Here is a 26,976-nt window from a genome sequence, read left to right on the forward strand (position 1 = left end):
AGCTAGAAGTAGCTCTATTTATAAATCATCACACATTTTTTCCTTCAGATATTTAAGGATCAACAAAACAAACATTATGTAATACTCTACTCCACAGATTTTGGTTTTCAGGTTTCCATAGCAGGTGTGTGTGCGCTATTTCTGAGTGTCATCCCAAGGTCTGTATGCTGAACTCTATAATTAAGGGCTCTTCCTGTATGTGTGCTTTTGCAAACACAGGCTGTTTCACAGTAACTGAAACAATGTAAAAGTGTTGTTAATGCACCAGATTCAAGGAGCAAAGAGGCAAAACTGGTCCGTTACCTACAGCAAGGAGGATGTGCAGAGTTGGAGATGAGAAAGTGGAGGTGTGAGCTGATTCAAGGCCAACATATGGGGGTATGCAGGCCTTAAGAAAGAAAAAAGATGGCTTTTGTTACACAACTAAGTCAGTGATTTCATAACCTTTTTTTAAGTATGAAAGACACGGAGATCTAATTAGCAGCCATAACAAAGCATAAGTGAGTACTTCCCATGTTCTCTGTCTGCCACTGATTACTGTCACACGCACTAAATGTACAGTACTGTATTTTCACCTTGATAGCATTTTGTCCCTTCTGTTGCGTTGATGTAGTACTGCTTGCCAGGTTAGGTTCTGCCATCTGTTACAGAGTGTGTAATCTGTCACTGTGTGCGTGTAGTTTGCAAGTCAGTGCCACGGTGACGTGTCACTTAGATTGCCAGACACCAGGGACCTTGTTAAGTTGTGACATGACATGTACCATTATTCTGTTAGCCCATGTGCAATAATACTTTCATGTATATTGCACCTGGTTTCAGTACTTTAAGTGTACTTTGTTACAGAGCTATTAGACACCATTATGGTTTACTGCTTCTATTGGGCCTTACTGGGTTTAAGCTAAAAGAGGGAAAATATATGTGAAAATGCAACATGTGGCTGACTCAGCTGTTCACAGCTCCTGCCTTTATGTGGGAAAAGTCTTTCACAGTCCATGCAAATGGGCTGATTAATTACTTTGCTGATTTAAAGTAATTTAAAAAAGATTACTATTGTAGGTTACAAACCATATTTGGCCGACAACCTTGGAGTACTTGAGTCTTTTTCTGTCAACTTGAAAATGAAAACAGATATTTGCTGTAACAGCACTCTTGTCCTGTCAGTTATTAGACTGCAGCTCTGCTCCTCAATTAGAAGCTGTTTAATAATGGTCACTGCATTTAGAAACTAATGAGGTGCCCAGTTTAAGAAGTCTTAAGCAAAATAAATGATGTACAGTACGTGGATCAGGCTGCTGACATTAGTGTGATTAGTTCTGGCTGCTACAGAATAGAGAGGAAGACAGAATTTGGGGAACGGTAAGGGTGAACAGATGACAAATAAGTGAGAGAGAGATAGCTTCCTCTCACACTATGGTATGTGATCTGGTCTGCTGCATTACTCTACAATGCATTTTCTATGTAGTCCTCCACTCCCTCCCTCTCTCCACTCTCTGTAAGCAGTAATCTCCAGTCGCTCTCACTGCCTCGCAGCTTTCTGCCCTGCCACAGCGCATCTCTCTCTCTCTCTCTCTCTCTCTCTCTCTCTCTCTCTCTCTCACTCTCTCTCCTTTCGGCTCTACTTTCTCCCCAGTGAGGATGACAACCCCGAATTTGATGAACCAGCGAAGCTCTCATTCCGGCTGGTGGCTTCTGAGGGAGACCCCACATGAATGGGCTTACTGGACGAGGAGGTGCCGCGTCTAAGGAGCTTCGTAGGAAACCTGTCAGCTGTAGCAGTCGCTGAGTGAGTGTTATACTATTTTACTTAGGGTTTCTGTCAAGAATAAAGAATGAGTGAGGGTGATGACTGGATCGGGGAAAGAATGAAACCAGGATTTTATTGCTTTTCAGGTGTGACAGTGCATTATTTCCCCTTTAAGCATGCTGGAACCATTAGTTGACTGATTGATTGTCTGACACTACAGCTGAGGATTTATAGACTTATGAGATAACTAAGGCAGCGTTGAGCTTACGCAGCAGCTGTATCCCGTCTGTCAGGGCTGAGCACTGTTCTTGGTCACGACACTGAAATGCTGTGCCTTTGTTTGCCCATCTCTCTTCATCGCTGTGCTTACTGTAGCATACACTCATACAGATGGCTATCACTCCCTAGGGTTGTGTTCAAACTCACCATTGTTTGTAAATGGTCAGATTACGATCACATCAGGCTTTTCCAAACATCTATCTATACTAAGAGTGGGGAAGTTTTGAAACAAAGTTGACATGACTATTTATCATGTAAGGATTTTTCAGGTGATCTTAGCTCACTTTAACAATCCACTTGGCTGTAATAGTTATATGTGGAAAAAGGTCTGAAATAACAAAGTCTGATAAAGTCAGAAAAAGTGTAACAAGATGAAGGCTGTGGTTGGTGGAAGGCATCTCTATGGTAACAGCAGGTTATGCCAAGGTTAGAAGAGAGGTGAAGGAAGCTTGGGGCTTCTTTCTGGCGCACATTTAGGTGGATTGCAAATTACGTTACTGACGGGACTTAAGAGGATCAGCAAAACCGAATATTAATGAGGAAATTGTGAAAGAAAACAGAGGAAATTTACATACAATAAACTGTGTAAAAGTATTAAACACAACTCAAACCAGGGAGGGGGGATTTCTAAACTTCATCTACAGTATTCTGACTATATTTAATTTAAAACAGTTCATCAGGAGGGTTGGTTTGTTGGAGTTTCATCTCTAGTTTCCTGTTTGCGGAGGCAGGCCAGTCTGATGGTAGAGGGCAAAGAAAGAATAGAAGACACCGAGAAACTCTCGGCAGTAAAGATCTTCCAATGTTAATGCGAGCAGCGACGAGAGAGAGTTCGCTGCACCACATCCTCAAGTGTCATTTCCCCAAAAGGCTCCTTTAGAAGCCCACACTGATCCTCTTTGTCATTTGGATTTGAAGTATAACGATGAGCTAGATTTGTGAAGTGGTTTTCCAAATGCTCAGCATAAATTGTGACATTCATTCAATTTGATCGCCGAAAATGGCTGTCTCTGGAGCTCCAGAGCATTCAGTAGCTAGTCCGTAGCACTGATGGAGCTAGTTAAAAGTAAAAGTGTTTTTGGTGCCACGTCGTGAATGTAGGACAGGTTTTAGGAAGGCTAACCAGTCAGTTAGTGATTAAAGTCTAACTGTGGTCTGCACATTTTAACATGGCAGCAGATCTGTCTACAACTGGCTGCTTGGTAACTGGAAGCATTGAAGTGCAGCTCTGAATACCATTTTAACTGTTTCAGGGTGGAATTTTCCTATAAAGCTTATGTAACAACTGATATTTCTGGCCAGTGTTTATTTTGAATGTGCTAGTTCTTCATGCTGTAAGTATAAAAACCTCTAGTGTCACTTGAATTGCCTTAAAACCTCTATCTTATGGAAAATAGTATCTTATATCAATTTCTGATATTCCCATGCACTAGGCCTATGATGGACCTTCAAATTAATATTACTGTAGTCAAGCACCAAATAACATGGATAAGGCTATATTAGTAGTAGCCTTCAAAACTAAAATGCTAGCAGGAAACTGTGAAGCTAGAGAGCCTTGCACTGGGGTATTGTTAATTTGTCGTTGTCATGACAATCAGCATAAAATCTCACAGTATACATGGAAAAGATGGCCTGAAAGATCAACTTAGAGGGAAGTGGTTGAAAGAAAGACATTGAGCTTGTTCTTAGGGAGAATCTGTCCCACTACAAAGTTGCAACAGGTCTGTGATTCACCGCTGCCCATACAGTGGCCGTGGCCCTTGGTCACCTAGACTGAATGTGGAGCAACACCATGACTGGGATGCAACCTCTCTCCACTCTCCTCCTCTTCAACAACTCTGACTCACAGCCCAGCACGCATTATTCAGCCCACGAAAAAGAGCTCTTCGAATGAAGCCAGTGTTCTTCTCGGAGCTCTCATTTGTCTCATTTAAAGTTTTTCTGGAGTTGTTTTGATTGCACTAGCACGCCAAACTATGTTCAGGATTTGAACACTGTTAAGTTTGAACAACACAAATCTAGAGATGTTCAGTGGATACAGATTGGCTAGCTCAGAGGTCAAACTGTCTTTCCTGTTGTTGCAATGAGGTTTTAAAAGTATAGTTATTAGTAATTGCTTTGTGGGAGCTAATTATTGCTGAGGAGGAGCCCAGCTGCACAGTCTGTTAGCTCAGCTGATTATGGGCAGTCAGCTAGCACTCGAATTTTAGAGGAAGACAGCCAGATCTGAATCCCATCTGGTGCCTCATGCTCGGATGGCACCCCTAACCACCAACTTTACAACTGGCTGGCTGCAGATGAAGTTCTCCACATTTTTAAGAAGTGTCAGCACATATAGATTCATTAGTGGCTTTGAGCCTCTTAGACCCACAAGCAGACATGAACCAAAGGCACATAAATCTTCTGTGCCTCTCTGAGTCAAAACAATTTCACAGGAGTGAAAATCTTTTGGGGATCACACTTGCAAAATTGTTTTTCTAACCGCACCGTCACCATTGAATACAAATGGGACTTTTTGACATCTCATATAAAGTATACAGAGGGAACATGCGCCTCTGACGTGATGTGCTTACAGGCTGAAAAATCATCAGGTGCATGAGGAAGCTAACCTCATGCATCATCACCCATTACAAGCCACCTGCTCCTGCATCATGTTGTGCCAGTGAAACTTGAACTCTAGGCTGATGCAGCTTGGGCACATGCTGCGTGGCCTGTTGTGATACCGGACAGAACACTCAAAAAAAAAACCTTGAAGCATGATGATTACAGAATGTCAGATTTCCGGAGGAAGTATTAGTAAGCACCAGCAGCGTCTTTAGAAGTTCACAGTGTGTGTTGTTCATCTGCATAGTGTGCACAGCTTAGTTTCCACTTAGAAATCCATGCAGTCTTCTGGTAAACATCCTGATTATGGAAAAAATAGCAAAATTTCACTAACAGAGTATTGTCAAGAAACGGAAGTTTTCCTGCTATGTTCATTTCTTTAGAGACATTACCAGCCATCTAAACCCTAAGCTTAAACATTATCTGTACATATTCTGACTTCATTATTTGAAATTTCGCTATCTTTAATATGACCATCCCCCACTGCAAAAGCATTTATATGGCAAAAAATCAGAGGAACCAAACTAGATGCCCTTAAAACAAAATAATAAAGCATTTAAATAGTAAATTAAATGTCTTATGAACACAGTGCAGCGGCAGTAGAGCACATACAGTAGTTGAGCTTGAGCCGAGCTTGTTACTGTAGCGAGGAGTGGGAGGTGAGCCTGTGCTTTTAATAGACATCCTGCCTCTGCCACTCATTCTTGTGCATGCTACTTGATCACAAAAGCTGCCAAATATATCCAGTGGTGGTAAAAGAGGCTGTTGTTGTGAACACGAGCAGGCTATTTTTAGTCTCTACCAGGAGAGAATATATGATCATGTATTTGATCAGCACAGTGGTTTGCTTACTAAATATCTAAGCTGTGAACAGCATCCTTTATCTTCTAGTCATCTGTGGTATCATGTTAATGGAGTAAGTGTTAATGTATAAAGTGTCGCTGCTCTGGAATGACTCTGTGCTATGTGAATTTCGCAAGTCTTCAGTGTTTGTTTGATAAATGCTATTTTTGGTATGAAAGTGAGCATTTGAGTTGAGATTTAAAGTGTATGTAATCACGGTACATTTGCTCGAGTCACTACATGCAGTAAACAGGATTTAATCTAGTTTTGGTTTGATAGTTTTGACAATATACCACTTATTTACTTTTTACATATGTAAACACATAGACACATGAATTCTGTTATGTATGGTCACAGGAACTATCCCAACTGACTTATGGAATAAGTCATCTATACAGTATGATTATGAAAGGTAAGTGTTTTACATAAGAGCACTGAGTCAGCCCTTCATATTTCAAGAGAGGATAAGCAGAAACTGTTTATTGTAATGTGTCTCTAACTGCTATCCATTCCCTCTCACCTACAGATTAATGACTGCATCTATCAACTCTCCTGATAAGACCATCTCCTTTGGCACAGCCTCATTACTTTAAAAGCACCAAAACAAAGGCCAGGATTGCCAGACACATGTCACAGGTATAACTTTTCACATGGTAAGAGTTTGTTTCTAGAGTCAGCCATCTGTTTGCCAGTTTGCCTTGCCTGATGTGTTTTTCTGTATGTTTGGAATTTCTGGCTATTTACCCTTGTGGCTACACTATGTGCTTTACCTTTAACGGCTATGGTAAGAATAAAAATCTCTCAGGTTCAGCAACTGCTGTGAAAAATATACTAATTAATCCTGACTGATGTGATGTAAGTGATGCTTAGCAAAGAAGCTGCATAATCTTTCTCATAAAGTTGTCGTGATAAAGGTGATGAAACATTTAAAAATATTAAATTCAGTTTTATTTATATTGCATCGCTAATATATATTGTAATATATCTATATCACTAAAGCACTTCTGGATGGATGCAAACTGCATTTCGTTGCCCTGTACCTGTGCATGTGCAATGACAATAAAGTTGAATTCTATTCTAATTCTATTCTATCAAATCACAACATCCATCCCATCAAGACACTTTATACTGGGAGGTAAAGACCTTACAATAATAGAGACAAACCCCAACAATCAGATGCCCTTGTGTGAGCATCCACTTGGTAACTGTGGGGAGGCAAAACTCCAGGCTCGGAGAAGGGGTCCCTTCACCCCCATCTGAGTACGGGGTGTGGGGAACTGAACTGAGAAGGTGCTCAGACATTTACAAGTGAAATAAGGATCCTTATGAATTGTGAATCATGCTAAGCTACATTAGTCCAAGAATAAAAACATGGAGTTGAAAAATGGTCCCTTTTAATTTTCGTTTTGCTGCACAAGCTCATCAACAAATGTTACCATTTTATTTCATAGCTTACACAAGTTAATTCTCACAAACAGATATATTATTTTGTTGAATGTGCTCTACTGATTGGTGGTGAGATTCAGTTTTGTATTGACTGTTTGTTTTTGTATGCAACTCTATCAAAATACTCAAAGTTAGGCATCTGGTTCAGTACATCGAACCAAGCAGCTCATAACACAAAGAATCCATCAGTGAGGGAGCAGTAATATCTCAGCTACTTCAACACCTCCGTCTCATTCTTAAGCACATATTTAAACCTGTCAGAAGGAAACTTTGCTGACTTATAAGATCTGGCTAATGTAATCTGTATGACTCAAAACATACCTCTTATAACACCTCCACAAGCCCCAACCAGATGAAGATATAATGAGCAGTGTACTTCAGTGTCCTGAGTCACATATAAATGTGTGCAGATTTACACCAATCCACCTTTATTCATGTCACTGTATTTCTCTGAGCTGTCTGCTGAAAGACTTGTGAGTGACACATCATTTTGGATTCCTGTACCACACTGACCCTTTGGTTTTACTGGCTGCAACACCCATGCCGTGGTGCTGTGTTTTCGTGAGCATGTGTCTGCATTGTGACTGTGTTAGTGCTGCTATAGACTAAGCGCTGTCACAGTATCTGTGACTGTGCTGCCTGTCCTGCTGTTTCTCTGCTTTCCAACCCTCCTCTTGGCCTGTAATGCTATAATGGCAAATGTAATTGTAACATCAATCACTACCAATGACATGTGGCACCAAACAAGTCTACTGCACTTTTACACAGACACACACAGACAGATAAGCATATTACATGCATGTTGTGACAATTGCACAAATATACTGTTTTTCCTTTCAGGTTGAGCAAGAGATCTCGCTCATTCAGAGGAAGATGTCTGACCTTGAGTCAGTGCTCCAGCAAAAGGACATAGAGTTGAAGGCCTCAGAGACTCAGAGGACAATCCTAGAACAGGATCTGGCCACTTATATCACCGAATGCAGTGTGAGTATCTCCAGGGATTATAAGACAGAGACATAGCACTGGAAAGAGTGTGAAATCTATGGAAACATTTGCTAAAAGCAAAACTGAAACTGAACTACCAGGTAAAAAGTTTTAGTACGCCTTATTTTGGAGCAAAATCGATTTTTATTAGATTTAACAGGAGATTTTATATTAACGTTTTTTATGATGTGTGACTACTGGAATTAATCAAGCACCAGAAGTGTCTCATGATGGTTGGGAAGTGGTAAGAACTGCTTCTACAAGAACTTTGTATTACTACAATCGCTAGCATATGGGCTGCTTCCTCATATGCATGTGTGTGTATGCCATATATACTATGACTCTTGCTGTCAATTCACTAAAATGCAATGGTAGATGAACAAGATATTGGAAATACTACTTAGCTGATGATAGTACGATTCAACAGCATCCAAAAAGTGAAACAACACCTATTTAACACTAACTATTTATTTCAGGATTTTGATATCAGGTTGATTTATTTTCAGCTGAGTATTCCCAACAAAGTGTCAGCTGACTGAACACAAGTTTGTCTTGATTTCAGAGTCTAAAGCGTAGTTTGGAACAGGCTCGTATGGAAGTGACACAGGAGGACGATAAAGCACTGCAGCTTCTTCATGACATCCGGGAGCAAAGCAACAAACTTCAGGAGATCAAAGAACAGGTAGGACGACATTTCGGGTGTCACATTAGGTCAGCTGGCTGAGAGTACGCCTGATGCTGTGGGCTCAGAATTGAATAATTAATGAGGAAATTAGTCAGCTCTCTACTGTTGCAATCATTTTTTGATTTCATTAAGTTTTGTTCTTTTGAGTGAAAAGACTTTTCTTTAGTGACTGTTTTCCCCTTCGTTTTCCAATGAGTATTCATGCAGTACTTTGCAGTGAAGGGAAGTACAGTATTACATAAATAACGAATTGTTTTTCAAAAAGAACATTTTAAGAGGATTTCATAATGGCAGTCAGATGGAGCAGGTCGAGCCACCAAGGCTGAGTGTGTGGGTTGTGAGTGTTAATTAGACAGGCACATGATGCTGAAACCCCACAGCTAGGGATGGGAATTGATAAGAATTTAGTGAGTCCGATTGCACTATCTATATCACGTGTCGATTGTCATTGGGTTCTCATTGGCTCTGTTTTGAGAGTCAGCACCATCACTAAGCAGCAATGAAGAAAATACATTCATGCAAATGAATTGCAAGCTGTGGGTCAAATGTTTGTGCATGTTTGCTGAGCTATTTCCCCTCTTTGTTGTGATCAGTGAGGAGTTGTTACTCAAAAAGTCATTATTTAACATAATACACGCTTTTATTTTCATGCAATGCAGTACGTTTCTAAATTACTCCAAGGAAAAAGTAATTTGTTGTACTACCTGTTACATTACGTTCATGTTACTCTGTAAAAAGCTGAAACACACTGTCTCATAATCACTATTTTACAATATAAACAACCCCACACACCAACACAAATCCCTAACGAGGACACACATCTCTAAGATCTTTCTCTTAACAGAATACAAAGCTGACCGCACAAAGCAAAGATGAAAACCAGCACAAAAAAGCGATCGCTGCAGTGATTCTGCTTTAGAAACACGAACAGGTAGAAAGGGAGGCTGCAGCCTGACTGCTCATCTGCTTGTTACCTGTTGAAGTTCAGGGTCTGTCTGCATTCACTCAGCTTTCACCCTGGGTTCTTGGCTAGCTTAGCGTTAGCATGCTGTCTTGGCAGATGCTTGCAAAGAAAGTTGTGTTAGCAGCATAATGCGGCTGTTCCTGCCCTGGATGCAGTTTTAAGCTTTATCATTTATCTCGTCCTTTTGTGCAATAAAAATAAATGCGCATATCCAAGCTCTAGACTGCATCACTATTTTCCTCTTCTGAAATCAGCTGATTGTAGCACAAGTGCAAGAATGGATAACTGGGATCGACAGGCAAGGAGACTAACAGTTCCAATGAATTGGACTACTGGGAACTGGTTCTTGATTCCCATGCCTACCCACAACAGGCTGTAGGGGTGCAATCAGTATAGCATTACCTACATCATGTGTAGAAATGCCTCATGTTGGAGTACCCTCTTAATGTAAATGATTGTGGTTTTTTTAATCCTTGAAAAACCATTTTTTATACATGTATATATTCAATTTACGGTATATGGATGGAGCGCATGTACAGCGCTTTATTGGAAAAAGGTTTGTTTACCACAAGCCTGAGAAAGAACTCATCAAAGGTTTAGTTCACTCCTCTGTTTGTAAGACCTTGCTTTATTAGGCTGAGTTGATCGTGCAGTTTTTAAGATGTTAAAATACAGTGAGTCTGTAAAGTGCTTCGACTCAGTGAGTCTCTTTGGAATCAAGAATATGTCTGATATCAAATGAGACAGGAGTGTACACACAGCTCTTAATTAATGAAATCAAAAGTGATGAGTGTGTGGCATGTGTTTGTGCGAGCATGTATAGTTCTGCAGGGGTGACGGCACAACATGAAAGAACGTTGCCAGCTGTGAGAATCAAGCTGATACAAGATTGACAATTTAGGACAAGAGATAAGGAGCATGAAAAATCATCTTCCTGGCATTATGCACCATTTTTTTTCTTAAAAAGCAACCTGTTTTCCTCAGCCTACACTAGTGCCGGTTACCAAGCACTGAATACAGGGAATATAACTGGTTGCCATGGTGATGAGAGCCATATACCTACAAGTGAGGAGAGCGCTGATGCAGTGGGCAGGCTGTCGTGATGAGGTGTTGGGGCCTTAGCTCATACTGTTTGGAAAACAGAAATTTTGACCATCACTTCATATTCTCCTTAAACAAACAGTGATCCGTGTGATGTAAGAGACTGCAAAATACCACTCGGATTAATAAATTGTCCAGAAAAAAAGTGATGGAAGTATTTTCTGGGGGGGAAGAAAATGGAAAAAAAAGCTTGAAATGGAGGGTGATATCCTGTCACAAAGCTGTAAAGTCACTTTGCGAAGTGAGGATAGTTATCACATTGTCTTTTTGGAAAGTTACAGAGATGTTGGACACAGAGCAGAATCAGTTTACAGCTTGCTTTTCACGTAAAGCATACTGTGGCCCCGGGGATCCCTCAGCAGGAGTCTGAGGAAGTTGTTTTTGTGTCTGTTTGTTTCTTTTTCTCAACATTTCAGTACTATTATTCATTTTAGCGTGTTACTGTGCAGAGCTCAGACTGATAACCTGAGAGTGCAGTCAGTCTCACTGAGTTAAGTTAACAGCAGTGAGATTAGGGTTGTGGTTGATTGTGCTGGGGTACTAAAATATCAAACATTATTAGGTGTTTTCTTTTCAGTTTTCTTCTTATATGGAAGCCCTTCATGGATAAATTCTGACTAAAATAAAAAGAATTCAGACTACACTGTCAAATTTGTGAGGGTTTTCTGCTGCTCGTGTGTATTATACAGCTCTGTGTTCCCACTGGTGCCTCCCAGCAGGGTATTTACACCAGCTAAATCCTGCATTTCATCTTGAATAGCATCTGTCTCCCACGCTCTGTCACATGACTGCAGTGTTTATCACTTTTGTACAGTGTTGGATCAACAAAGAGAGATTGGGGATAGATTCATTTACAAAGAGAAGAACTCTGTGCCAAAGCCAGGAAGACCTGCAAACATATAGAAAGAGACAGTTTCACTGAAGATACAAGAGTAAATAAGACCCACAGAAAAGCACACGGTTCCTTTTTTCTGCTGTATCAACAAAAAAACGTTAGAAGTCATGAAATTTAAGAAAGTACCAAGAAAGAGTGCATGAACTGTGTCTGCATATATACATAATAGAATACTGCATACAAAAAATGTTAGACTTTAAAAAACCCTGCCCAACAATGGTTTGAATTTAGTTTTGCTCCTAATAGGTCCGTCTGTGGAACAGTCCCAAACTAAGCCATGAGATGAGCGAAGATTTTGGCCAGGACTGAGTCCTGTTGACTTTCATTGTTATCAGTTGCAAACTCATGCAAGTTTCAAGAGCCTAACATTTTTCTTACTGAGTGGAAATAACTAAAACAACATTTAAGACAAATTCGATTAAAATTTTTTAGTATAGCACAAAATCACAACAATGGTTGCCTGCTTTATATTGTAATATATTATAATAATAGAGAGAAAACTAATAAAGTAATGAAGAGAAAACCCACCAATCACACAATCGCCTACAGCATAAGCAAGCACTCGGCAACAGTGGGAAGGAGAAACTTCCTTTTAACAGGAAGAAATCTGAGGCAGGACCAGGCTCAGGGAGGGGCGGGGCCATCTGCTGCGACCGGTTGGAGAGAGGTGAGGAAAGAGGTGCGTCAAGGAGAAGTGCTCAGTGCATCATGGGAAATCCCCAACAGCCTATCGCTATTGCAGCATAACTAAGGGAGGATTAAGGGTCACCTGATCCAGCTCTAACTGCAAAACTAAAAAAAGGAAGAAAAAAAGATTTAAACCTAATCTTACAAGTAGAGAGAGTTTCTGTCTCCTGAATCCAACCTGGAAGCTGGTTCAATAGGAGAGGAACATGAAAGCTGAACACTCTGCTTTTAAATATTCTAGGAACCAGAAATAACCCTGCACTCTGAAATGCTCCATTAGGCTGATATGGTACAATGCGGTCCAAGTAAGCGCACCACCCAAATAAAACTAAAAACGCAAGGTTTGAAACATCAGAACACAATTCAGAATCAGAATTTTTACCTCTAATAAGGTGAAAATTGCAAACTACCTTAGAAACAATACATTTATGGATCCTTATGTATTTGTCTTGTGAAGTGAGCAAGTAGGAACAATTTAATGTCATTAATTTGCTTCTTTTTCCTGTTTTTTTCCTTTGAGTTTATCAATTCTTAAAAAAAATCCGCATAGAAAAGAAAACAGATTAATTTATTTACTTTTTTGTTTGTTTGTTTGTTTGCTTTTTTCTTTACAAGTAAACACAGATTTGAAGATCTCAGTCTTTAGGGGTTTGAGGGTGTTAACAGTGGCTTCCTTCATTGCATCAGCTCATCTAAGTTTTGAATGTCATGTCTTGTCTCAGAGTTTTTTTTTCTGTGCAGGTGTGTGAGCCACAATTATGTTCCATCTCAAGAAAAGACCGCTGCTGTGATTCAGCAATTCACAAGCTGTATTTGTTTAGCACACTGAAAGCTTTCTTTTTCATTTCTTTAGGCCAAATCATCGTTCTGCTAAAGAATTACTGGAATTGGAGAAACATTTCTAACCCATAATCATGATTATTGTCACTATCAAATGGGAGATGTACCTATGGATCCAATGAATTGTCACTATAATGGAAACTGCCTTGCTTTAATGGAGCCAAAGTGGTCATGGTGGAGGCAAATGTTTACTTCAACATGGTGCCAAACCAGCTCAGTGATGTTTTTCTTCCTGGCCCACAGCAGTACATTCTGACAATGTGGGGACTCTTCGGATCACCATGTCTGATGCTGTGTGCTTCGACATAGACCAGTTTTAATCTGCGTCGGCTGAGCACCAATGCTCCCTGGATGCACAATGATGCTAGTTTTTATTAGACTGACAAACAGGCTGATGTACCCTGTAAGCAGATGAGGTGGTTAAAATTAGATTTGTTATGCAGTGACTAATTACTGTTTAACAGACATCTGCAAATGACTGTGGCCGATCATTGTTTCTACATTCTTTTCTCCTTTTAACGGTCTTTTCATAAATGTTTATTTTCCTCTACTATGTGATGAGTTTTGAACGTGTGCCTGGGACTGCTATAAATGATGCAGTGATCTCTAACAAGGACATCTTCTTCAGGTTCTAGTCAAACAATGTTAAGGTTGTTTGAGAAAGCGTGCAGTATTTGCTCTAACCAAATATGCTACACTGGAATGAGGACAATCTTAATGGATACTAAAAATATAGTTACGTTACCTGGATTAAGTGCTTATGATTAAGATATCAAATCCTTGCAATATTGTGCACAAGTATTAATTCAACCCTCATTTGTTCATTGCTTTGCTTCTAAGGAAACAGAGCTTCTTGCGAGTGTTTGTCTTTGTTGTCTACAGTATGTTCAACATGTTTTAGTAAGCTTTCATAAACCTTTAAGAAACCTTATTTCAAAGTTGAATCCTGTCACTGTGCATCTGGAAAGCCCTATTTGTCACCATGTAAAAAACCATTTGTAAAAGTCCAATCGGACAATGCTCCCAGCTTTCTGATTGTAGTTTGATGAAGCCCAAATTTTGAAAAACATCACCATGCTTCCCTTGTGATGATTTAGATTCAAGTCTGAATTATGTGAGAGTACCTAATTTGAGTAGATGTGGTGTTGGGTCAGCATTTTGTGGGACTACTTGGACCCTTTGCTTAAATTTCTGTTTGTGTTCAGCTTCACTTATCCAGTCATCTAAGGTTTCTCTTACCTGTGTGTAGGAATATCATGCCCAGCTGGAGGAGATGCGAGTTTCCATTAGACAGCTGGAGGAGGACCTGTCTGCTGCCCGTCGCCGTAGCGACCTTTATGAGGCAGAACTGAAAGAGTCCCGCCAGGCCAGCGAAGAACTGAAGAGGAAAGCTGCAGAGTACCAGCACAGGATTCAGAAGGTCTGCACTGGAACTAAAGCTTTTAATGATTCAAAGGTTTTAGGAAGGCATCAAACTGTATGAACAGTTGTGGTCAGACGTTTGCATCATGGGCATGAATGTCATGGTATTGGGTTTTTTTGATGATTTCTTTGAAATGTTCTTTCTCCACATTGTTGAGCAGTGATTGTATGGCATACATCTGTAATGGCTAAAACACAAGCATTGGGTGCCCAAGTTTGTGGACTACATTTAAAGGCAGGTCAGTTACAGGAAACCAAACAATTGTGCAACTTTCTAAGGGGCATTAAACCAAATATTAGTGTGGGTGTGTGCATATATTTGAGCCTAATTTTGACCCTTAGTGGATTTGATGAATGCTATGTAAACTACTGAGCATACCTGTAATCTGGCTGTTGGCAATTATAGCGCTCACAGTGACAGAGCAACCACATGATCGTGATTTGCAACTTCTCACTTTTCTAGTAAAGTAGTGATCATTTCTCTTCCTGACCTTCATCTTCACAGGCCAAAGATCAAGGGAAAGCAGAAGGAGATGAGACGATCACCAAGTTGGAGAAGGTAGCTCATGAAGTTAATTTATTCGTGATAAAACTGTGTGATTGGTGAGGGTGAAAATTTATTCTAGGTAAAGACACTGAAGAGTTTAAATGACTTTAATGTGGGATAATATTTCCATATTAAAAGGATTTTTTCCCCCTTTTTAGACAAATACTGAACAGCATGTAAAGATCCAAGAGCTACAGGAAAAACTCACCAAGGTAAAATATTTTTGTTTAAAAGACCAATTAATAATTTATTTGAACTTGTATCCTAAATGGAAGAGATGCAGCAGTATTTTTGCACTTTGAGATGACTTTATAAACTTTTCATTACCCTTCCCAACCCCCTCCTTCCTCTCTCTGTCTCTTGATTAAACTTTGGTCTCTTGTCAGATGTAGGCTATTGCCAGGGAACGATTAAAGAGTTACTGATTAATAATCAACAGTCAAACAGTTTTGGCTACAATTGGCCTAAATCTGACACAATGTGAACTAAATGTGAAATAATTAACATGTAGCATGTAATTTTCTTAAGGATTTGGTATGAGCAATATAAAGTAGTTTATTTAAACGTAAGAAAGAGAGCAAAAGTTTGGTTATTCCTTCTAAATGTTTTCCATCTTTTCCTTGTAATTACTAGGCATTAAAAGCAAATGCTGAGGCTACTGACCTCCTTCAGACTACAAAACTGGCCAAAGAGCGCATGGAGCGGGATCTAGAGAGGCTCCAGAATAAGGAAGACTCCAGTGACAGCCTACGCAGACGTCTCCGTGAGACTGAGGTACACACACACAAACACTGCTGTCACAGACACTGTACACATGCACAAAGACTTTCATACATGCGTTCTGGGGTTTTTTCTTGCTATTCTGTGTTTTCAGTCATTCGTAGATTTGCACCGTCAAAATTTCTGTGTTAAAAGTCTTAAATAATCTGATAGAAGCACAAACCTGTTCTGTAATGAATCGTTGCTTGTCAGAGAGGTTTTGTTTTGGGATTTGATTATTTCCTGGTTGTCGGGATCTCCCCCCGCTGTCCAGTTCTTGTGAGTGACACCAGATTAAACTAGACAAAAATGTCTGAGCTCAACAAACATTTATTTTCTTTAGTTTAAGGTCTTCAGTCTGTATCCATTATGTAGCGACTGTGTGGTTTTGGACAGAAGGACATTTATTGTGATTGTTCCTGTGAAGCTAACCAGGCTGCCTATTACATTTTACTACATGATCACCGAGTGGCTGTTTCTGTATACAGTTTTATTCCAGGCCACATTCAGGTGACTGCCTTAACATCTTTTTTTTTAAAGCAGCACATTCCTTTTTTAAGCCTTTTGTCCTGTTTTGACATAAAAATTTAAGGCTCTAAATCTGGATTGTTTGGACAAAATGATTAGTCCTTTAACAAAATTTTAATTCTAATTTAGATTTTATGAAGCAAATAAAAAATAAAACACTCCAGTATGCAGACAATCAGGCACCAGCAGCACATCTCTAGTTTTAGCATCATCTAAGTTTTAGTATCTTTCTGAGAGTACTAATCTGAATCTGAATGCACTGCTACGTCACACAACTGTCGTGATAAATTAATGACATAAATTAAATGACATAAATATGCAGTCATATAGAAGCTCTGTTTGTAGGGTCTTTTTGTTATGACCGTATCTTAGTACTTCTGTAAACAGCATAACTTAGAGTCAGAGAAAAGAGAATATGCAACAAGGTCAAATTTATACAGCTCCAAAGATCTCCTACACCTCCCAACATGAAAGGAAATGAGCTCTGTGGAACTTTAGTTGGGAGTAACTTGAAATAATGAGATATAAACACAGCAGAGATGCATCCCTAACAAGCCAACTGGGTGTGACCATTACAGTATGTCGCCAGTTCTTCCTTGAAGTGGAAATTTAAAGTTAATTGCTGTTCTTATAATTGTGTGTTATGTCTAGATAGCAAAAAAAGCACTGTTTTAGAGCATTAATTCTTTTGACTTGTGGATGAATTTGAAAAAATCATCGCTACGTTTTGTGCATAACTTTTGCTTGTTTTGTGTTATCCAGGATGGCAGGAAGACTCTTGAGAACCAGGTGAAGAGGCTCGAGATTGTTGAGCGCCGGGAGGCCAAACTGAAGGATGAAATCCAGAGCAAGGGCCAGCAGATTCAGCAGATGGCAGATAAGATTCTGGTAACCCACCTTTCATCTTTCAAGCAGAGCAAAATGAAGAAGGAGGTGTGAAATAAACAGAACTCATTGTCATCATTGCAAAAGAAATGCAAATTTACATCTAATATTTTTACATATGCAGTGCTCAGACACTCCACATTTTGTATTTTAATTGCCTTACAGCTGTGATACAACCAGGCCAGCGCTTTGAATCCGTTTACATCACCAGACTGTGTGTGATCAGATCTCTCTCTAACTTTTCCAATAGTTTTGTTGCACCTGTTATGAGAAATTACTCCTTTATTTCCATTGTTTTCTGCATTATCAGCGTCTGAACTGTGTGCCTGAGATGAAAGTATTAAGCATATCCACTCAGAGCTGACAAAACCGTTTCAAACAGACAGTTTAGAGGACTGTGAATCCTGAGCTTTTGACTCACAACGATTATAGGGAAATTAATATGAGCAAGCACAAAATACATGCAGCCATCTGAAAAAAAAAAGGTTTTACAAGACTATTTGGTGTCCCGTGAAAAACTAAGAACACCTCGTACTATTCATATGAATTAACAGGGTGAGTGCATTTGCTGATAACCAAACGCATCATTAACATTAAGTGATGATCAGGAAGTGTGAGCACCTCCATAAAAGCAGTTTTTTGCCATGTTGCTGATCTGGATGATTCATGTGTTTATTGTCACAATGCCATAACAGTCCCCTGAGTGTGAATATTACGCAAATTCATATATTGTGCACTGCAGATTCACCTGAAATCAGACTGTGCAGTGCTCAGGAAAAAAACAAAACAAAAAGTTGACAGCACAATTTGAAAAAAGACTGATCACATAGGGAGTGTTGCAGCTGGAGAAACCACAAGACAGCTGAAACAATGTACTTTGGGCAGATGAGACCAAAGATGACGTTTGGCCATGATGCTCGACACCACGTTTGGCAAAAACCAAACACGGCATATCAGGACAAACACCGTATACCAGCTGTCGAGCACGGCGGTGAGCAGTGATGATTTGGGCTTGCTTTGCACTTACAATGCAGACCAAGAACTCTGTGTGCCAAATTATTCTAGATTTGAATGTGAGCCCATTTCTCTGAAGCTAGGTAAATGGTAACTGGACTGGCTTTTCTACTCTACCTGAGTGCTCAAAGTGCTTTAACTCATTCACCCATTCACACAAGCACTTAAATAGTTTCTGTCTTTCTAACTGACATTCACACGCCAGTGGATGCATTGGAGACCAACTTGAGGTTAGTATCTTCCCAAGGATATTGGAGATGCAGACGGAAGCAGCCATTGATCAATACACCAACCTTCCCATTAGTAGACGACCTGCTCCACCTCCTGAGCTACAGCCACCCGTTGACCAAAACTTGTTCATGTAACAGGACAATGACGCCAAACACATCAGCAAATTTCTAAGAGAGAGGCTGAAAAAAACAGTCAAGGTTTAGTAATGATCTAGTCATGATCAATCTGATTGAAATGTTATACCTCAAGAGAGCAACGCCGTAAGGAAGAGTGGGCCGAAATTCAACCACAATGATCTGAAAGACATACAGAAAGTGATTATTTCAAGTTATTGCTGCTAAGGCTAGATCTATAAGGCACTAAATTATGGGCATGTTTTGTTGTGAAAACGTTCTGGTTCCCGTGTCTGCTTGTGACAATCAATAATAAAAGAAGTCCCTTTTAAAACTCTGAGAGAGTAACAAAGCTTCTCCATTTACTTTTGATTAAAAAGAAGTCATAGAAATTGACCTTTTGCAGCAGTGTGTGTGAGGTCCACCTGTGCATTCCCTGCTGCCTCTCAGCCAAAATCTGTGCTATTAATAAAGCCCAAAAAAGAGAGGAGCTGACGCTGGAATCATTGATATAAATGACTTTGTGTTACCTGAGCTCCTCTACATCCATAGTAACAAAGACAAGGAAATTTTACACTGTAATCATTGCATTTAATACTAATCTTTCTCCTATATTGTATGAGGGATTAAAAAACACCTGTGTGTTGGTGTTTGAATCTCTCGCTGACTACCAGAGACCACAATCAACCAGAGCAGAGCTAAATAAACAATTGTTATAATTATATCTCAAAGCTCTCAAAACCTGCTGGTGAGCAGCAGGAACCATCGCTTATTGTGATTAGGTGTTAGTGATTTTGAAGTCCTTTGCACTGCCTCTAACAAATGTATGAGTTGTGTTTTGTGATGAAATGCTTTATGCATTACCTTTATGCCAGAAATGATGGCTACTTTAGTGTTTGCGAGCATGGCTGCTGATGTCAACATGAAGCAAGTGACCTATTTGTATTTTGTGTAGGAGCTGGAGGAGAATTTGCGAGAGACTCAAACCACAGCCCAGCGCCTGGAGACTCACCTGAAACAGAAAGAGAAGCTCTACGAAGACAAGATAAAGGTTCGATTTATAAATATGTACACACAATCATATACGCAGACCCATTGGTTTGATGTAAAACACCATGCAGTCTGTAGTCCTGATAAACTTGCTGGAAGTGCTCTGTCTAGTGGTCGTGCCTTAGCCGGGGTGCTGGGAAGAGCAGCAATATGTCATATTCAAATTCATATTTTACCCTGTTAAGTGATATCCCGGCTATGGGTCTGTGGGTTGCCTGGCATTGAGCAGGTGCTAGAGGCCCAGATGAAGGCGGACATGGCCGATAAGGAGATGCTGGAGTCCAGTCAGAGCAAATATGAGGAGGAGGTGCGGGAGAAGTGCAGCATCATCAGTGAACAGAAGGCGGTAAGAACTGACCAGCTTGGGAGCACTATTTCAGGCGTATTTTAATATTTATCACACTGACATAGATTCCATGTTTGGAATAATGATTGTATAATTAAAAAGCACAAAAATCACCCTTAATCCGATCCCAGGAAGACCAAACTAAATGTTTGTTAAGCGTATGTTATAGCTTACACATTTTCTTTTCAGACAATAAATGCAATGGACTCAAAGATGAACAGTCTGGAGCAGAGAATTGCTGAACTATCTGAGGCCAACAAACTAGCAGCTAACAGCAGTATCTATACCCAGAAAAACATGTAAGTACCCCAACACAAAGCATTGTTATTGTGCTCCATAATAACAATAAAATACAATAATAATACAATAGATACAAATACGCTTATAAGCGTGTCCTTTTATTGTGTCAGGGCAGAGTGAAGCTGCAGCTTGTGCGCAATAATATCTGGAAGGTACTTAATTCTGACCTTGCCGTTGCTACATGGCCTTCTATTTAACCTTTTGCACATTTTGATGTTTTGTCTTGCCAGGAAAGCCCAAGAGGAGATGATCTCAGAGCTTCGCCAGCAGAAGTTCTACTTGGAGTCTCAGGCCGGGAAGCTGGAAGCTCAGAATGCCAAACTGGAAGAGCATCTAGAGAAAATGACTCAGCAAGAGCAAAGCAATAAGAGCCGCGTGCTGGAGCTGGAAACCAGGCTCCGAGAGGTGAGGAGACATTAGAACAGGTGCAGGATATCTCTGCTGATAGATGGTGGTGGATTTTCCAACTGTGTGACAACACTTTTCTTTGTATTTGCTCTGTTCCCTGTCTGTTTGTCACAGCACCATCCGCTTCATAGAGTCTTTTATTTATATGCTTTATTTTGTACATATGAAGTAATCTTAGTTAATAATATTATAGAGTATCTGCACAGATTTTTTTATCAAAGCATAAAAGGCATTTTTGAATATTAAATAGACGAAGCTGTGCAGTAAACCTCTTCCATCTGTGTTGATCTGGCTCCATGTAGTATAAACACACTTGCGTGGAACTGTGTCCCCGAGTGTATATTGAGGAAATAATTATAGTGTAGTATATATATCGTGACCTCTTGGGGAAGCAGGTGGTGCATATAAAATAGTTGTTTGATGGTAATATATGGACTAGAGCTGCTAAGTTGGACATTGAAAAGGTAGGGACCATTTGATGTGCAGTGCATATTATGATATATGGAGTTTGGGATCCAGTAGCATCATTTAGGATACGTCCAGATGAACAGAATCAACTTTTTGGGATTTAGGATACAGGATATTTTCTGTAGTACTCCATTTATCTCCATAGTAGCTTGTAATTTGAATTTCCCCGGGCCATAAAAGTCTCACTTGCTATTGTAAAGTCAGATGTTACAAAAAGTGAAGCCTAATAACTGAAGGCAGTCAGACATGTGTCAGGTGTAATGCTCTCACACCGAGGTGATGTCAGCATGTGTCTGACTGCGCTGGGGATGAATCGCCTCCTCCTCCTGATCCTGGTCTTTCTGTCTGCTTTTGTAGATTGGGCTGGAGCATGAGGAACAAAAGCTGGAGATTAAACGTCAGGTGACAGAGCTGACCCTTTCACTGCAAGAGCGTGAATCTCAGATCAGCAACCTGCAGGCAGCTCGCCATGCCCTGGAAAGCCAGCTGCAGCAGGCTAAGACCGAGCTGGAGGAGACCACTGCAGAGGCCGAGGAGGAGATAACTGTGCTCAGAGTAAGAGAAATGGAAAGGAAAAAAAGTAGCGAAGATGCTGTCTCATTGATGTTGTGTAATGTAGGCAGTAATATCTGTCCCTGCATCTCTCCTGTCATTCCTCCTAGGCACACAGAGATGAAATACAACGCAAATATGATGCCTTGAGAGACAGCTGCGCGGTAAGCTGCTCACACCCTTATTTTTGTCGTTCGCTCTTTACAGGAATAAACAGCTCTTCTGGCACCGAACACCAGCTGAATCATCGCACTAGAAGTAGCCTCGTTTCAGTCCATATGTGTTTTTGTCACTCTTGGATGAATTAAAATTTAAAATCATTTGACTCCGTGTCACTTTTAACACCTTCCCCGTTTCATCACGTTTGTCTACCTTGCTGGTGCTCTTTATGGAGATGTAAAGCTGACTGCATAAATGTGCATCCTTAAATATGAGCAGGTCTCCACCCTGTTTTCAAAACATTATGTTTCTGGTCAAAGTGAGAATTGTTATTCCAGACACAATTTTTACAGTAATATTAGACTAACTCTCAGAACTGTTTGTTGCTTTCATGGCACCATTGTGCGCATTAACACAGAAACTAAGTGAACCTCCACTAACCAAAGTTAGCCCTACTGAATCAGAAAATAATGCCCTCTATTCGGTGATCATTGCTATTTGGGAGCTCCAAATTTTTTTAGATTTATTTGCTTTACGTTGTTATGAATGAACATTTCCTGGTAACTCTTTGGTTTACTAACACAGGATCTTGTGACATGTGACTAACCTTGCGAAATTATGTTGTCATTTTTCAGGTATTTAGGTGCCGTCAAGTTTATGTAGCTTGAATAAATACCAAAACCGTCACAGTCTTCCTTTATCCCATTGCCCTACTTTTGAGATCCTCCCACTCACAAACTGTTCAGAAAGCGACAACCATAGATTTAGCTGGCCAGTAGTCAGGCAAGCACAGCCAAATTCAGCAACAAGCAGAGCTTGAAATGCCACTCTATTTTTTGCCCTGCTGACTTGCAGTGTTGGTTTAACCATTAGTCTGTGGAGCATTTTGGAGGAGAACAGGATATCTGGACAACTGTGAGCCAAAGTGTCATTTAATTTAGGGAGGTCTCCCGGAAATTATTAATGCATTATGGTGTGCGTTTTGTATTATGAGAGCATTGTGGCGACTAGTCACCGGATGTGGGAGCTCATGATGTTTTCACTGCTTTATGATCTTTTTAAAAAATCTGTATTCATTGAGGTTCATAGCATATCTTCACTTTTTTAACATTGTAGTTAATCAATTGTATATTATAGGATTATAGCTGAAGCCATCATGGGTGTGTTAGACTGCTGTGGGCAATGTTTAAAACTGATAAAGACTGCAAATTCATTGGATGTAGTTATATACAGTGGGGCAAAAAAGTATTTAGTCAGCCACCGATTGTGTAAGTTCCCCCACCTAAAATGATGACAGAGGTCAGTAATTTGCACCAGAGGTACACTTCAACTGTGAGAGACAGAATGTGAAAAAAAAATCCATGAATCCACATGGTAGGATTTGTAAAGAATTTATTCGTAAATCAGGGTGGAAAATAAGTATTTGGTCAATAACAAAAATACAACTCAATACTTTGTAACATAACCTTTGTTGGCAATAACAGAGGTCAAACATTTACTATAGGTCTTTACCAGGTTTGCACACACAGTAGCTGGTATTTTGGCCCATTCCTCCATGCAGATCTTCTCGAGAGCCGTGATGTTTTGGGGCTGTCGCCGAGCAACACGGACTTTCAACTCCCGCCACAGAATTTCCATATCAGCGTTGCATTTACACTCTATAGCATTCACACTGCTCACTGAAAGAAAGATCCTCCTCTGTGTTTTGTAGCAGAGGTAAACAGTAAATGATATGTTAATTTTAATCAGTGAAAGTGTGTGACAGCCACAGATTTCACAAACAGCACTGAGCAGTTTGTATTCAGCAGCGTTGAGGATGCAGATCTAGATGTGATTTACCTTAGCTGTTTAAGTTGCTCTATAGATTTGGTTGACAGATGATTGGAATAAATTGCCAGATCACCGCTGCACTCATTCCACTGTTGACTTCTAGCCTTGCCTTAAGAATTTAGTCGCTGCTGTCAGTCCCCTGCCGAAAGGGAGCAGAAGCACTGCGTCAGTACAGAACAGGCAGCTAATTTATGTACTTAAAAGCTTTGCCTCTTCCCCCCTGCCACCTTGAAATTCTGTGTGGTCCCCTTGTTCCCACAAGAGCTGAGAATAAGGGGCTTTTAACAGACAGCCTCGTATAACCCTCATCTCTTTACAGTGTGCACTGTAGTCATGGCTGATTAAAGGAACAGACCGATGCTGATGAAATGATTATTCTCATTCTGAATGCTACTTGGGTTGAAACAGCAGCATAGAAAAATGATTACTGCATTACATCACTAACCCAGATATCTGCATCATGTAATCATGCAGCAGTAGAGTTGAGATTGTGTGGGGTGTTAGGTCAGCTGTTATTGTGGAGGAGCAACGATCTGAGCATTATATGCACAACAGCACCAAAACTTTTTCTTATGTGCGAATTGTAAAATTAACATTTTTATTACTTTTCTCGAACATCCAGGAATTCTGCTTTTACAGTGTAGGTACACACTGCCTTTGGAGCAACAAAAACACTGTGTAAAGTGTCACATTACAGGGGTACATTTTAGTTGCAGATGGATACTGTGTATGTATTCAGCCATTTAAATGTGAAATATGAATGTTCCCTTTACTCTGTAGGTGATCACAGACCTGGAGGAGCAGCTGACAACATTGACTCAGGAGAATGCAGAGCTTAACCGTCAGAACTTCTACCTGTCCAAGCAGCTGGATGAAGCCTCTGATGAGAGAGAAGATCGACTGCAGCTCAGCCAGGATGTGGACAGGCTGCGTCGGGAGGTGGCTGACCGTGAAATGCACCTTAACAACCAGAAACAGGTGCTGACTTCTGATGATGGTGTACAGTCCTAAAATGCAGATGGGTTTGTGAACCCTGAATAAAAACAGAAACTTAGTTACCAGAAAGCACACTGAACCTCTACTATTAGCCCAGAGAGATGTTTTAATCAGATTCAAGAGGCTTGTTGAATCTCTTGTTAGGGTTTTAGGTGTAAAATCTGAATAAAAATGCAACGATTTGCAATTCTCATAAACACATATTTCATTCACAGTTGGAACATAGGAATAAAGAAATGGTTTAAAATGAGAAAATTTTACATTTTAAGAAAAATAATCACTCATTATGAATTTGATAGCAGAATGCATATGTAAACACTGGGTCAGGAGGCATGTTTATCACTGTGTGGCATTCCCTCTTCTTTTAACATTAGCCTGTAAATCACTGCGAGCAGCTGCTGGACTTTTGAATGAGGAAACTCATCCAACTGTTGTGTGATGTAGGATCCTTTGCTCAGCGGTCCTGGGCCTACTTTGTTGTGTTGTTTGTTTCTTGAGCCCCAAATCTTTTCAAGCCTGTATTCAGCTTTTAGCACTGATGGTGCCTTTCCAGATGTCCAAAGACATAGGCAGTGATGCCCCCCATAATAAGCTGAATGGTCCCTCTCCTCTTAAATCTAGTTGATGTGGCGTCCATATTTTCCAAAAAGAATTTAAAAGTTGGGTTTGTCTCACCACAGAACAGCTTTTCACTTTGCCTCAGTCTATTTTAAATGAGCTTTGGACCAGAAAGGAGAGCATTTGTGGAAGTGTTTCAGAATCATGTCTTTTTTTAATGGTAAATGGACTCATTCTTATATAGCACTTTTCTACTCAATCTGAGCACTTCCATAAGGAAGCTTCCTATCTAACGTTCACATACATTTATATTCTGATGGACGCATCTGAGAGCAACATGGGGTTAGTATATTGCCCAAGGATATGTGCCAGACGCACGATCTGATATCCTCGTGTTGGTGTTCTTCCCACATCATCATAATAAATGTTGTTCCAGGTTCAACATTGCAAGTGACCAATCACATTGTTGTGACATCATACGTTTGTGACTTCGGAAAAAAACGCATTAAACAAAAAATCTACTTAACTTGCGAGAAACCGCCTCCGTCCGCCGATCCAGCAATTTGAATTCTTTGCACTTCATACTGTTCTTTAATAAACGGTAAGCATTATACATATTGTCCTTGCAACATTGGAATTTCATAAATGAATGAATCGCTTAGCTTGCAAAAGTATGACGTCAAACAATGTGATTGGTCACTTGCAGTGTTGAACCTGAAACAACATTTATTATGATGATGTGGGAACAACACCAACACGACGATATCACCAACCTTCTGTTTGGTAGGTGATCTGCTCTACTCCCCGAGCTACAGCCTCCCCTAATGCTGTTTCTTGTGAGGGCCATCCAATATTAACTTTTGGCCTTGTCCCTTGTCCTCAGAGGTTTCTTCATATTCTAAGAATCTTTTGATGATATTATGTGCTGCAGATTATTCAGGAGAAATTGTTGCATAGCTTTTTGCAGATTGATGTCTCTAAGATGATCTTTTCGTACCCAGTTTTGTTTTGACCTGTTGCTAATTAACCTAAATACTTGCAAAATGTTTAATTTTAGTACCACTTGCATTTTTTCCAATGTTTTATTGCCCCCATCTCAACTTTGAAATAGCTGTTTCCATCAAATTCAAAATGAGCTATGATCTTTCATGAACTAGCAATACATCTCAGTTAAAACATTTGATATATTTTCTGTGTTCTGTTGTGAATGAAATCACAGTATCCTGTTTTCATTTACATTTTACACAGACTGGATTTTCCTTTGGTGCTGGCAAAATTGTTATATGCAGGAACAATCCAGCTGGTATTTTTTATTACTTACCAGCAGATTTATTAGCTTCTGACACTGAATTTCCTGCTCAAAAGAAAAAGTTAGGCAGGTTCAAATCAAATAACTGTTTACTAAGCTCAGGTCAGTAACAGGAAGTCTGTCAGAGAAGGCGTGAGCATCAGATGAAGAGCAGCAAGCAAAACTACATGTACAGACAGGAACACTGTATTAAGCACAGGGAACACTACACAACAATAACATGACAACCAGATGTGAAATAAAAATAGATTTTACTGCAAAGCAAGAGCACGAATCAGATAAGCGAGAAAGAAAAACACAAGCAAAACTCAGATAAAGTGTGAAGTCTGCATTCATTCTCGATATCATTTTGCACGGGCTGCCAGTTATTCAGCAAATAAACACATAAAGAGTTGACATCTGAACCCAGCATTTAGAGTCACAGTGCTT

At 40.0% G+C, this 26,976-nt stretch overlaps 1 protein-coding gene across 7 annotated transcripts in view; it reads left to right on the top strand.

Annotated features, from left to right (window-relative positions):
- Positions 1 to 1,458: 1,458 nt before the first annotated feature.
- Positions 1,459 to 26,976, top strand: part of citb (citron rho-interacting serine/threonine kinase b) — a 50,849-nt gene continuing 25,331 nt past the window's right edge. For 5 of the 7 annotated variants that reach the window (XM_026187267.1, XM_026187272.1, XM_026187270.1 and 2 more), the window contains exons 1-16: positions 1,460 to 1,783; positions 5,997 to 6,106; positions 7,757 to 7,900; positions 8,463 to 8,582; positions 14,322 to 14,492; positions 15,000 to 15,053; positions 15,200 to 15,253; positions 15,675 to 15,815; positions 17,091 to 17,216; positions 19,527 to 19,622; positions 19,851 to 19,967; positions 20,157 to 20,266; positions 20,498 to 20,672; positions 21,501 to 21,698; positions 21,806 to 21,859; positions 24,465 to 24,662. In XM_026187267.1, coding sequence (XP_026043052.1) covers positions 6,098 to 6,106; positions 7,757 to 7,900; positions 8,463 to 8,582; positions 14,322 to 14,492; positions 15,000 to 15,053; positions 15,200 to 15,253; positions 15,675 to 15,815; positions 17,091 to 17,216; positions 19,527 to 19,622; positions 19,851 to 19,967; positions 20,157 to 20,266; positions 20,498 to 20,672; positions 21,501 to 21,698; positions 21,806 to 21,859; positions 24,465 to 24,662 — 1,767 coding nt within the window. In that variant the 5' untranslated portion in view covers positions 1,460 to 1,783; positions 5,997 to 6,097. Of the gene's footprint in view, positions 1,784 to 5,996; positions 6,124 to 7,756; positions 7,901 to 8,462; positions 8,583 to 14,321; positions 14,493 to 14,999; positions 15,054 to 15,199; positions 15,254 to 15,674; positions 15,816 to 17,090; positions 17,217 to 19,526; positions 19,623 to 19,850; positions 19,968 to 20,156; positions 20,267 to 20,497; positions 20,673 to 21,500; positions 21,699 to 21,805; positions 21,860 to 24,464; positions 24,663 to 26,976 lie in introns of all 7 variants that reach the window. The other 2 variants (XM_026187268.1, XM_026187269.1) reach the window with 2 other exon arrangements.

This window comes from Astatotilapia calliptera, chromosome 12 (genome assembly GCF_900246225.1).
Source record: "Astatotilapia calliptera chromosome 12, fAstCal1.2, whole genome shotgun sequence".
Taxonomy (NCBI): domain Eukaryota; kingdom Metazoa; phylum Chordata; class Actinopteri; order Cichliformes; family Cichlidae; genus Astatotilapia; species Astatotilapia calliptera.